This window comes from Macaca thibetana, chromosome 11 (assembly GCF_024542745.1).
Source record: "Macaca thibetana thibetana isolate TM-01 chromosome 11, ASM2454274v1, whole genome shotgun sequence".
NCBI lineage: Eukaryota > Metazoa > Chordata > Mammalia > Primates > Cercopithecidae > Macaca > Macaca thibetana.
Window position 1 is genome coordinate 66,003,259 of NC_065588.1, and position 13,669 is coordinate 66,016,927.

Sequence of the window (13,669 nt, forward strand, 5' to 3'; positions counted from 1 at the left end):
GTCGCCCAGGCTGGAGGGCATTGTCGAGATCTTGGCTCACTGCAACCTCTGCCTCCTGGGTTCAAGGAGCACATCTGGCTAATTTTTTTTTTTTTTTTATCTTTAGTAGAGACAGGGTTTTGCCATGTTGACCAGGCTGGTCTCGAACTCCTGACCTCAGGTGATCCACCCGCCTTGGCCTCCTGAATCTCTTGATTTTTACAACTCTTTCCTGCTGAAGCTAGAGACAGAGTTGGCCACTCAAGGTGTGACCCATAGTGTCTGTTGCTCTCTGGTGTTTGTCTGCTTTATGGAAATCCTTTTAGTATAATAGACAAGTTTGGAGCACAAAGACTGAAACACAGTCTGATGTGCATTTCTGGGATTCTTGACATGATGACTGTGAGTAGGAGGGGCTAAGAAGTGAAGAAAAAATTACCAAACAAGTGTTTTACTAGGAGCTAATCATTGCTCTTGTTTGAACAATTTGGTCAGTTTGAAGGTAGCTATCATTAATTCTCCCTTCAAATTCTCTGAAAAGAAGTGCAAAATTTCTCTAACTGTATTAAAATGCATTGAGCATGGAAGCATATAAAATACAATGAGATAAATGAGTAGCTATGGTGAATTTTGGAAGGGGAAGGCACTGTAAAGACAGCATTTAATATTTTTAAATCTTCATCTTAAAACCACCAACACATATTACTGTCACTCAACACAGGGACTTTTGGTTTTCCTTAAGGGACTGCTGGATGGAGACTGCATTCCTGTTTATAATATGCCAAGCCGTATTTTTTTGAGTAGATTGATCATTTACTTGTGATTTTCAGTTTTTATTTATGTTATTGAATTCAGTGATGCCTGTAGTGTAAGGGTAACTAAACAAAGGCCTAGAGCCTTAAATGTGGAATTATGAGATCACAGAGTCAGTTACAAAATTTAATTTATAGACTTAGAGTGATACATGTTAAGAATTTAAGAAGTCAAATGATACTGTATATAGCATATAATGGGAGATTACCAGCAATCCCCCTGCTCTACCCCTGTCTTTAAATTCGCTCCCCCAGAGGCAGCCATTTTCCAACTTTTTGGATATTTCTATTGCCCTATATCTAAATAATGTTTTTATATTGCTTTCTTGCTGTATACACTTGAAGAACATAATATAATCTTCTGGGAAGATTTAATTTTCTTATATCACATCCAACATTCACTTCTACACTCAACTTCCCAATATCATAAAGTTGTCTAAAATTTTAAGTTATCTCAATATCCAGGGCTTACATTACCATAATGTGTCACATATAATTTTCTTTCTTTTTTTTTTTTTTGCTTTGTTTGAATCATTGCCTTGTTTTTACAATTTGTTTGGCTTTGATTCCCTCAAGTTCTCTAAAAACAGCTGAAAATTTTTCTCAATGTTAAAAATAATCAGTTATTTTCCTCTTAAATAAATTCCTCAATCTATGTATGTCTTTAGTGACTTTTTGGTTCTAACAACTTGTTCTCCCCATTTTGTTCTATCATCAATGAAAGAGGAATGTTAAAATGTTTAGCTATGTGATTGTACAATTGTCTACATCTTTTAGTTTCACTAATTTTTGCTTTGTATATTTTGAAGCTCTGTTATTAAGTACATAAACAATCATGATTCCTATGCCTTCCTAAAGAATGACTCTTTTATTATTGTGAAATGAGTCTCTTTGTCTGTGGTGGTACTCTTTATTTTGAAGTCAGTTTTAGCTATTATTCTTGAAACTGCTTCACCCTTCTTGTGCACATTTTTCTCTTGCTTAACTTTTGACTTATCTGTGCCTTTATATTTAAAGTGATTTTGCAGGCAACAGAGAGTTGCTTTTTAAAAATCTGTTCTGATAATTTCTGCCCTTTTTCCCCCTTAGGGACAGGGTCTCACTTTGTCACCTAGGCTGAAGTGCAGTGGCATGATCACAGCTCATCGTAACCTCAAACTTCTGGGCTCAAGTGATCCTCCTGTCTCACCCTCCTGAATAGCTGGGACCATAGGTGTGCACCACCACACCTGGCTAATTTTTAAATTTTTTTTTTTTTTTTTTTGAGATGGAGTCTCGCTCTGTTGCTTAGGCTGGAGTGCAATGGCACGATCTTGGCTCACTGCAACCTTCACCTGCTGAGGTCACACGATTCTCCTGCCTCAGCCTCCTGAGTAGCTGAGATTACAGGTGTGTACCACCATGCCGAGCTAATTTTTGTATTTTTAGTAGAGATGGGTTTCACCATGTTGGCCTGGCTGATCTCAAACTCTTGATCTTGTGATCTACCCTCCTCCGCCTCCCAAAGTGCTGGGATTACAGGCGTGAGCCACTGTGCCTGGCCTTTACATTTTTTTCAGAGACAGGGTCTCACTATGTTGCTGAAGCTGGTCTTGAATTCCTAACCTCAAGCAATCCTCCTGCCTCAGCTTCCCAAATTATTGGGAATTATAGTGGAATTCCCAAATTCCCACTGGAATTATAGGTGTGAGCTACCGTGCCTGGCCTAATTTCTGCCTTTTAATTGGAGTGTTTAATCTTTTAACATCTAATATAATTATTAGTATTGTACAATAGACCCCCTTATTCATGGAGGATAAGTTGCAATACCTCTACTGGATGCCTGAAACTGAGGATAGTACCGAACCCTATATATGCTATGCACAAATTTCTTTTTCTTTCTTTACAATTTCATGAATAGAAGATTAATTCTTACAGTAGATCAGGGGTGTCCAATCTTTTGGCTTCCCTGGGCCACTTTGGAAGAAGAAGAATTGTCTTTGGCCACATGTAAAATACACTAAGATTAATGATAGATGATGACTAAACAAACAAACAAATCACAAAAAAACTCATAACGTTTTTTAAAAGTTTACAAATTTGTGTTGGGCTGCATCCATCCTGGGTTACATGTGGCCCATGGGTGGCGGATTAGACAAGCTTGCAGTAGATTCTAGCGATAAATTTTCAAATGTTCACTTAAAGGAAGCACTTTGTGGCTTCTCTTGGGCATATCCAAATTGCCAACTTTACATGTCTTGTGTTTGGAACTATTATTAAAGTAAAATAAAGGTTACTTGAACACAAGCAATGAGATATCGTGGCAGGCAATCTGTCTGTCTTAGGCTACTAAGACAACGGGTGGGTAGCAGATACAGTGTGGATATATTGGAAAGAGGGATGATTCATGGTGTGTGGTTTCATCATATTACTCAGAATGGTGTCCAATTTAAAACTTATACATTATTTTTTTCTGAAATTTTCCACTTAATATTTTTGGACCAAGGTTGATTGTGGGTAACTGAAACCTTAGAAAGTGAAACCACGAATAAGGGATGACTATATCTGTAGTTAAGTCTGACATTTAATTATTTGTCTCTCTTTTTTTTTTTAATCCTCTTCTGTTTCTTATTCTTCTGTAACTCCTTTCTTGGTTTATTTTGTATTATTTGAATAATTTTAGAATTTCGTTTTTTCTGTTGACTTTAGTTCTACTTCTTTGCGTTATTTAACTTTTTACAGTTTACTTAGAGTTAATGAGTTAATATTGTACCACTTTACATAAAATGTAGAACCATCAACAACATAGTTCCATTCATCTCCAACTCCCATCCCCTATGCTATAGTTGTCCTAAGTATTATACCTATGTGCATTATAAACTTCACAAAATTTGCTTTAAATGCTCAAATGTATTTTATTTGGTTATTTTATTTTATTATTATTTTTGAACTAGGGTCTCAGCCTGTTGCTCAGGCTGGGGAGCAGTGGCAACTCATGGCTCACTCAAGCCTTAAACTCCTGGGCTCAAGTGATCCTTCACTCTCAGCCTCCTGAGTAGCTGGGAACACAGGTGCATGCCACCACGCCCGACTAATTTTAGTATTTTTTGTAGAAACAGGGTCTTGCCATGTTGTCCAGGCTAGTCTTAAACTCCTGGTCTTAAGCAGTTCTCCTCCTTCAACCTCCCAAAGTGCTGGGATTATAGGCATGAGCCACTGTGTCCACCTTCAGATGTATTTTTAAAAATTAAGATAAAAAATAATTTACATTCAAACATATATCATTTTTATTCTCTTCATCCCTTTTCATAGTTTCAAATTTCCATCTAGAACCATTTAGAACCATCTAGAACCATTTCCCTTTAGCCAGAATAAGTGTCTTTAACATTTCTCATTGTACATGTCTATTCTCGAATTCACTTAGTTTTCTTTTATCTCAAAGTATCTTTATTTTGCTTTCATTCTTGAAGACTATGTTCATTGGATGTCAAATTTGGGCTTACCAGTTTTGTTTTTCTGTAGCACTTTAAAGATGTTTTTGTATTGTCTTCTGGCCTCTGGAGATTTTGATAAGTCAGTGATTATTTGAATCACTATGACCTTGCACATAATGTACTGTTTTTCTTTGGCTACTTTTAAGACTTTCTCTTTATTTTGGTTTACAGTTACTTTACTCTGATGTGGTAGATGTATTTACTTTGCCGAGCTTCTTAAAGATATAAATGTATATATATAAAGTAAATACATGTACATAATGTATATATCTTTATATACATTTATATCTTTTCCTAAATTTGGAAGATTTTGGCTGTTACATCTTAATTTTTTTTCTATTTCATCCTCTCTGCAGGTTCATAAATCTCTTTTTCTCTCTCTTTTTTAAAGTTTTAAAAAAGACATTTTTTTCCTCTCGTTTAGATGGGCTGATGTCTATTGATGTATCTTTGAGTTCTGTTTTAAGCCCATCTAATAATTTTTTAAAACTTTCATTTCTGGAATTTTTCTAAGCTTAGAATTTCGATTTAGTTTTTTTATTTGTAGTTTTGATTTCTTTGCTGAGATTTTATTTATTTCACAAGCATGTGCTTGTCTGTTCCATTTAACTTCTTATAGTAGCTGCTTTGAAGATCCTTGTCTGGTAATCCAGTACCTGGATCATTTCTGGGTTAGTGTTCACTGATTGTTCTATCCCTCCAAGCTAGGCCGCATTTTTCTGATTCTTTGTAGAGCAGTTTTTCCAACCCCTGGCGGCGGACTGCTACGGGTCCATGGCCTGTTAGAAACCGGGATGCACGCGCATTCCCGCCTGGGCTTAGCCTCCTGTCAGATCAGCAGCGGCATTAGATTCCCTTAGGAGCGGGAACCCTGTTGTGAACTGCATGTGCGAGGGGGATCTAGATTGCATGCGCCTTATGAAAATCTAACTAACGCCTGATGATCTGAGGTGGAGCAGTTTCATCCGGAAACCATCCCCCGCCCCCACTACCTCCATGTCTTCCAAGAAATCAGTCTCTAGTGCCAAAAAGGTTGGGGATTGCTGTTGTAGAGGTAGCTTTACAGAGTGGGGAAGCTGATGTAAGGGTCCAGTTGTTTTTGTTCAAATGTTCAAGCAATCCTTTTGTTTTCAGCTCCACCCTTAGCCCTGAATGTAGAAGCTCATGATGACTTCTGCGTCCTGGGCTTTTTGAGTTCTGTTTGATTGGAAAACTTCTTGGCTCCCTCTGTTACCTCCACCATTTCCAGGCAGTCTTGGTTGCGTTTTTTCCATTCTACTAGTTCAGTTACCATCTGGTCTATTTCTGTCTGCTGCCATGTTATTAAAATTTGGTCTGCTGGGGTCTCTGCTCATATTCTCTATATGCTTTGGTATATATGTCTCTTTATTCCTTTACGTTTATTTGAGTGGGATTTTTGGAAGTGGGTAGATGTGTGTTCTCTCTTCCCTTATTAATAGGAAGTGAATAAATTATAAAGAACTAATTTGAGGAGAAAACAACTTTTCTGGTAAACGATAAAAGCAAGCTTTTCATCATATTATGTTGGACTTTTAAACAACATACTAAACTTGAAGCTTCCTCTCCAAGCAAGAGAATCAAGTAGAGGTTGGGGGTGCTTATGTATGATGCAGCATCACAGAGATGCTGAGCTATAAGCAACTCGTAGGTCTTTTGGAACGGAGATTTTCACACTTTTTTAAAAAATAAAATTTTACTGGCTGGGTGCCATGGCTCACGCCTGTAATCCCTACACTTTGGGAGGCTGAGATGGGCAGATCACCTAAGGTCAGGAGTTCAAGACCAGCCTGGCCAACATGGTGAAACCCTGTCTCTACTAAAAATACAAAAATTAACCAGGTGTAGTGGCAAGCGCCTGTAATCCCAGCTGCTTGGGAGGCTGAGTCAGGAGAACCGCTTAAACCTGGGAGGCGGAGATTGCAGTGAGCCAAGATCATGCCACTGCACTCCAGCCTGGGTAACAGAGCAAGACTCCATCTCAAAAAAAAAAAAAAAAAAAAAAAAAAAATTTGCTTGCACTTCAATATATAAAACAGAAAAAAGTTATTTTCTCCCCAGCAATTTAAAATGTTCTTGTTATAAACCCCTTGAGCTCCTTTCAAGAGCTTTGGGATTCCCTGGAGCCCAGATAGAAAATCATTGCTGTGGGGACAGCAATTTACATTTCCTTGGCCCAAACAGTATGTACAACCATTTTTTTTTTCTGGTATAGAAGTATTAAGAAGTAATTATTTAAAAAATTTTATTGATACATAATAGATGTGTATATATATATTTAGGGGTAAATGTGATAATTTAATACATTCATGTAATTTGTAAAGATTCAATCAGTGCCATTGGGATATCTGTCAGTTTAAATATTTGTCCTTTACAAGAAGCAATAATATTAAACTTTATTGGGCACTCACTATGTTTGGGACATTATGTTATGGGCTTTTTGTACATGATCTCATTTAATTCTCACAACAATGCTGTGAGGTAGATGTAATGATTATTTCCATTATGTAGATGAGGAAATGGAGGCCTGGACAGGTTACATAGTTGTTCATGGATACACAGCTAGGAAGTGGAAGACCTGGGACCCAAAGTCCACTCACTTAACCAGGAAACAACCCTGGGCATGGTCTGCTGGGCCCTCACTTCCCAACCCCCTCACCCCCCATGCCCAGCACCAGGAACCATCACTGTGAGGCCTGTATACTGAGGGTAGTCTCCTATTTCTGACAAAAAATACAATGGATTAGAGTGAAACAAAAATGCAATGCATGTCTCTAATCTTCAGGCAATGCCAGCTCCCAGACACCCCGCCCTATTCTGCATCCGACTCATGCTCTCCTCCGCAGGTCAAAGGTGAGTGCAGTCCGCCTTCAGCACATAACATCTTGCACTGTTGCCCTTCTTCGACTCTGGGCGGTGAGAAAGGAACACTTCTTGCTTGTGTCTCTCCTCAGGTGCGTGCTACCGAACCCTAAGGCCCACAGCTGGGAGAACTCCAGCTCCTTTTCTCCACCCCACAGCTGCTCCTGCGATGCCGCCCATGCACCCGCTGCAGAGCACCTCTGGAATGAGCGACTCCAGCCAAGTCCACGGAGACTTTCACAGCTGCCACTCAAATGCCAGTCATCTTGCCACCCCCCTAGACCAATCCGTGTCCTCCCATCTGGGGATAGGTTGTTCTTACCACCAGCAGCCTCTGTGCCACAACCCTGGGTAAAGAAAAAGATATTTAGTTATCAAAGACCTCTGCAGAAAGCCTCGGTGCTGCCTGCCTCTGGCAAGGACCTAGAGAGAATGCACAGTGGAGTCCTGTCCAGGAGATGGCAGTGTTGAGACACATATAGGACGTCGCGAGGTCCCAGTGTTCTTGGCTTAGACAATCTTTTAATTAAAAACCCTCTAAATCCAAGGTCCTTCTTCAACCAAAAGTTAAAATGTCAGGAATATACAGTGAGGTTCTGGATGATGGAGGAAACATTGTTAGCTTGTGCAGCCTCAGCTCGACTACCCAAGGGGATTGTGAATGAGCTCTCCGAGAAATATCTGCTAATTAAGCCTTAACTAATGTTCTTTTCTTCTGTCTTCTCCCCTTTTTTTTCTTTTATTTCCTCTTCTGGATCTAGAGGGTGACAAAAAGAGTAAAGGCCATCAAAAATTGCGGTAAAACTCCACCTGAAAAAAATGGTCGGGTGTAAAATGTAAACCTATATTTTATGTCTGTATCTTCCCTGTCTCCGTGAGTCCTCTGCCATTATAAACATTGTCAGCTTATCTTTCAGGTGGGTGAATCTCAGATCCACTTGATCAAGGGAAACTGAGTTTCAGCCTAGTAGGGCTCAAGGAACCTTAACTAATTGGAATTAGACTTAGGAAAGCAGAGAGCCTGGGAGATTTAATTTTATTTGATATAACATGGAGCAGAAGGAAGAATCCTAACCTTCATTTTGGTGTCTTGATTTTAGAGCCTCATTGCCTCCAACCAAGAAGAGAAAGTGCACGCAGGCACTCGAGGACTCCAGGGACTGCCAAGTGTGGGCCTGCCACTGCAGACCAAGTGAGCAAACCGGGGCGGGGACAAGGACAATGCCATCAAAGCCTTGGGCATTAAATCAAGGCTTTTTACCAACCTTTGAGCAGCCCTACAGAAGTTTCCCTCTCACAGAAGAGCAATGAGAGGCTCTGGTAGTTTGGTTCTTCCCTCTGGCGTACCTTTCATTCAGGCGGGGTCACACAGGTCCTCCCAGGAAGAGATGCTGTGTTCTCTCTCAGGTGCAGGTGAAATGCCAGTCTTTCAATTTCAGGGACAATGTGTCTTAGAGGATCCAGATTCCAGGCCTGTGGAAGCTGTGCAATATGGCAGTGCCTTCAAGAGCCTGCTGGTGTGCCCATTGCATTGCTGCAATCCTTCTCAACCTTACTGTGCAAGAAATAGCGTGAGGATCTTGGTAAAATGCAGACTCTGATTCAGTCTCTAGGGTCTGAGGTCTGCATTTCTAACAAGCGTCCAGGTGATGGTGATGCTGCTGGCTCGTGGAAGGCACTCTGAGAAGCAAAACTTGCCGGGTTTTTCCACTAGAACAGGGAGGTAAAAAGCCGAACTTTTCTTCAAACTGACTTCAAACTGGCAAGTTCCCAGTGGATGTTAGAAATTTTGTAAAATCATTTTGGAAGTCTTTCATCCGAGTCATCTAATGTCCAAGCGGTCAGTCTTCCGGTTTTTTTTTTCCTTGTTTTATATAACGTGTAACGCATCATGTTTTGAGCCAAGAGACCTGATTAACAAAGTAGCTTTTTGAAGTCTAAAGACTTGAACTTCAAAATTTTCAGAGTAAATGCTATGGCACATACTAGCAGAAAAGGATAACATTCTAGGCCAGTTTCTGTTTCTTTGTTTGCTTATTTGTTTTTGTAAAGATGGGTTTCACTAAGTTGCCCAGGCTGGTCTCGAATTCCTGGCTTCAGGTGATTCCCCCACCTCAGCCTCCCAAAGTCTTTGGATTGCAGGCATGAGCCACCATATCTGGCCTCAACCCAGTTCTATTAGCAACTGTGAACACTCAAATGTGGCCAGTGTGAACAAATTCAGTGTACCAAGTCCCATTTCTTCTATCCCGGTTGGTCAGCTCGGCAAGAGGTTGAAGATTTCCTTCTTGGGTCCCCCCGTCCCACCACTGTCCCCCAATTCTAGAGGTTTACATTGTCCAGAAAAGAGATGTGCGTGGCTTCACCTGAGTGGGAAAAAAACACAGTCTTTCTTGCTGGGGCTGCTGCCTTTGCCTTTGACAGCCCCATGGTAAGAGCTGATTCTCTAAGGGACCTCTGGCGTCAGCTCCAGCGTGGGCTGTGGAGGCCTTCTGTGGATGATGACTTCACCCTGTCAGTCAAGTCCCACCCATCTCCTGGGAGTGCGGTCTCAGAATTGCACTGGGCATCCATCCCTCATATCAACTAAACCTCAAACTGCCTGCTTTCTTTTTATATGCATCCAACATGGTCAGCAGTTGCTCACCATTTTTTTTCCAACCTTAGAAACACAAAATGCTACTTAAAGCCCCATTTGTGGATAAGTTGGAGCTCTCCATCCACCTTCCTATGCAATGCTACCCTAATTTCTTCAGGGATCCCCACATCTAGCCTGTAGCTTTTTTTTAAATGATTCTCAGACATAAAAGGCTGAGTAAATTCGTAGCCAGACGGGGGAACCATCTGTTCATTCTCCTGCAGATGCACTAGCTCACTGAGGGATACAGGACAAGTCACTCAAGCCTTCCAAGAATTTCCTCATCAAACCAGATTGCTGCTCAAATTGTCCTGGCCATCCCAGAGTTAGGCTCCATCCTGTCATGGTTTTCTGCTGCCTGTCCCAGAAAGGTCATTGATTCTTCACCATCTTCAGAGAACAACCATGGAAGAGTGACGGAAATGGCTAGGATTTCCAGCAGATAGGAAATCCTATATCCCTTGTTTAAATCCCATTCACAGGTCACTGAAAAGCAGACTAAAGATAACTGAATCCAGACAACAGTTTCAGAATGAAAATGAGCAGGTTCCAAGGGCCAAAAAAAGAAAAAAGAAAAAAAAGATACAAAACAAAGCATTTAGTTAATCTGAATGCCGCATTCTTATTACAGTTTGTATTTTTAGCAAAAGTTTTCTAGTCAATAATTCCTATTTGATGTTGCAGGGGCCAAGGTTTCTACAAAGGTCCTGGGGAAACAGCACATTGCTAGAGGAAGGAGGCGGTTATGCCATTCTTACAGGCAGAAGGATCACCAATTTTTGATCAGAGATGTCCTGAACCAATCAATAAAGCTTTTCTAGTGACCTCCTCCCGAGTAGTACACTTTGGCTAAGGGTTCCAAGATCCTCATTTATAGGGCTGAAAATGTAGAATTACTGGGTTGGTGTGGGCAAATGTAAAAGTTTGCTTAGAGAGGAAGTTCTGGTAGGCAGGCTCCTACCAGCTGGTTCCTGGCCCTACTTGGTCTGAACCCCAAATAAAAAAAGGGTTCATGGCCTCCCTGAGAGACTTCAACCCTCTGTTATTTTGAACCTCAAATACAAAACGGTTTTCCAGCCCTAGAGTCATGGCCGGTGGCCCACAGTCAGAGGTGCACTGGCTGAATTTACACTGTAGCGTCAGAAAATGTACTTATCTTGTCTCTCCAGGAATCTGGGATTCCCAGAGCCTTATTTTTCTTGATTATGAAATGGGAATAATAATTTTGACTTTACCCATCTCTAAGACTTTTTAAAATAAGTTAAGCAAACATATTTTGAAAGGCATTCAAATGCAAGCTATCAGTTTTCTCCAAAAGGTCTGGACTTAGGCAGTTTGCTGCTTTTACATTCTCACTTCTGTTAGATTTTTCTCAAGAGAACCTTAATCTAGCATGAAGTGAAGAGGAAGATTTGAATCTCACCTCTTCCACTTAACAGCTGTGACACTGGGCAAGTTATTTCAGGTCTTTGAAAATCAGTTTCCACATTTGTTAAATGAGATTAAGAATCCTTACCTCATAACCACTTTAGAAATACTTTTGGCAGTATCTACTAAAGCATGTCCTACAACCCGGTGATTCCATCCCTAGAAGTATAACTAGCAGGAATGTGTACATATGCCCACCAAAAGACATGCAAAAGAATGTCTAGAGCAGCATACTTATAACAACCACAAACCAAAAAGATACCAAATGGCCATCAATGGCAAGATAAATTGTGGTATATTTATACAACGGAGTACAATATGGCAATGAGAATGAGCAAAGGACTGCCATTTGCAACACTAATGAATGAATCCCATAAATATACTGTTGGGCAAAAGAGGCCAATGAGGCCAGGCATGGTGGCTTATGCCTGTAATCTCAGCGCTTTGGGAGGCTGAGGTGGGTGGATTGCTTGAGCCCAGAAGTTTGAGACCAGCCTGGGAAACAAAGTAAGATCCTGTCTCTACAGAAAAAAAAAAAAAAAAAAAAAAGCCGATGTGGTGGCACGCACCTGTGGTCCCAACTCAGGAGGCTGAGGTGGGAGGATAGCTTCAGCCCAGGAAGTTGAAGCTACAGTGAGCTATGATTGTGCCATTGCACTCCAGCCTGGGTGACAGAGCAAGACCCTTAAAAAAAAAAAAAAAAAGGCCAGCTCCGCATACAAGAGTATATATTACATCATAGTATTCCATTCCTATAAACTCTGCTATGGTGTTAGATTTTAGGATAGTGGTCAGTCTTGGTGAGGAGAGACTAATTATTGATGGGGGCATGTAGGTATCTCCTGGAGGGCTCAAAATGTCCTATACCGCTAGATCATTTTGTAAAGTATAAAATTGTGTACTCATGATCTGTATACTCTTCTTGATGTACAGGGTCCTTCAAAAAAGAAAGTTTATGGAACAAAAGGATTCTTACCTGGGAGATAGTTTAAGGAGCTGTGTACTATGTAAAGTGTCTGGGATGGCACCTATGGTGCAGAAAGCACTCAAAGTAGGAGACCATCACTAGTAGTATTAATATGAATAAGTTCTAGCACTAGGCTCAGGTGTGTGCCTTGGGTTTCAGTGTGGGCCTGTAATCCCAGCTTCTGGTCCCTAGGCTTTTCCCATCTGATAGCCATCTCCCAGGGAAGCCACAACTGTGTCACCCCTATTGGAGCGGCTGCTCTGATACCCCTACTGTTTAGATGACAAAGGGCAGGAAATGCTGTTGTCTTTGACAATCCTCCCTGCCCCTGTCCACTCTCCCCATCAGTGTCTGCAGGAGTCGAGCTGGCTTTTGGATGCATGCCTGGGAACACTGACCTCGCTGCCACGCTTGAGTGGGAAAGGGCATGATTTAGCCGGTATTCAGTCAGGCACATGGGTTAGTCGTTTCACATTAGATAGAGCTACCATGGAGGCCAACAACAGAAGTATTTCCCAAGGCTTCTTAGGAAATTCTGAGCCACCTAAGTTGAAACAAGTACAGCGATAATGACAGCGCCACTAGTGAAGGCACCATTGTTTAAACTCTTACCAGTGGCAGACACTGCGCTCTGCGTTTTGCAGTCATGGCCTCATTGAACCCCTTCAACAACTCGGGAGGTAACATAGTTACTCCCATTTTGCAGATGGAAAAACTGAAGCTCAGAGAGCTTAAATCATTTTTGTAAGATTGTTCAGCCCTTAAGTGTAGAATTATGATTCAAACCCAGATCTGCCTTGATTCGAAACTCCAAGCTCTCAACCCTTTCTTCATTGTAGGGGAGAGGAAGACAAAAAAGAAAGAATTACGTTCTCTCTTTCTCTCAATTTGGTGTAAGCAGGATAACCATAGAAGGGTTTCTTTCTTTTTTTTGAAAATAGACCAGGTGGCTTTTGGAGGAGTGAGAGCCTGAAGAGCTCCTTGCATTGTCCACTTCCTGTGTTTGTAGCTGGGAAAAAAGTTTTTCAGGGTTTTGAGAAATCTTTCTAAAATAGGTGTTTTATAAAAACAAAAAATGCATATTTTGCTTAAGTGACATTTAATAGCAATACCCCAAGAGAAATACTTTTTTGTTTGTTTGTTTGTTTTTTACATTTGGGATGAAAAGCAACTTGAAGCAGCTCTATTTATTTATTTTAGGAAGTCCTCAATGGAAGTATAAAAAAAGGAAAAGTTTGAAGATTAAAAAACAACCCAGCTCCTTTCTCTTGCATTCTCCAAGCTGTGGGCTTGGAGAATTCTCCAAGGTGGACGCATTCAATAGGAGCTAATGTCCTATTTGTACATTGTTACTGAGAGCCTGAACCTGGTCTCACAAACACCCACTATTTCCCATTCCCTCCTGATGTCGGGCATGAATGATGGTAAAGGAGTTAAAAGAAAAGGGGACAGCAGGCCAGGTGCAGTGGCTCACACCTGTAATCCCAGCACT

General features: G+C 40.9%; 1 protein-coding gene across 1 annotated transcript in view; it reads left to right on the top strand.

The window, feature by feature from the left end:
* MYRFL (myelin regulatory factor like) overlaps positions 1–13,669 on the top strand; it is a 115,721-nt gene that overhangs the window by 35,242 nt on the left and 66,810 nt on the right. Inside the window, exons 3-5 of the mRNA XM_050750009.1 lie at positions 7,068–7,135; positions 7,237–7,495; positions 8,245–8,336. Coding sequence (XP_050605966.1) covers positions 7,068–7,135; positions 7,237–7,495; positions 8,245–8,336 — 419 coding nt within the window. The remainder of the gene's footprint in view (positions 1–7,067; positions 7,136–7,236; positions 7,496–8,244; positions 8,337–13,669) is intronic.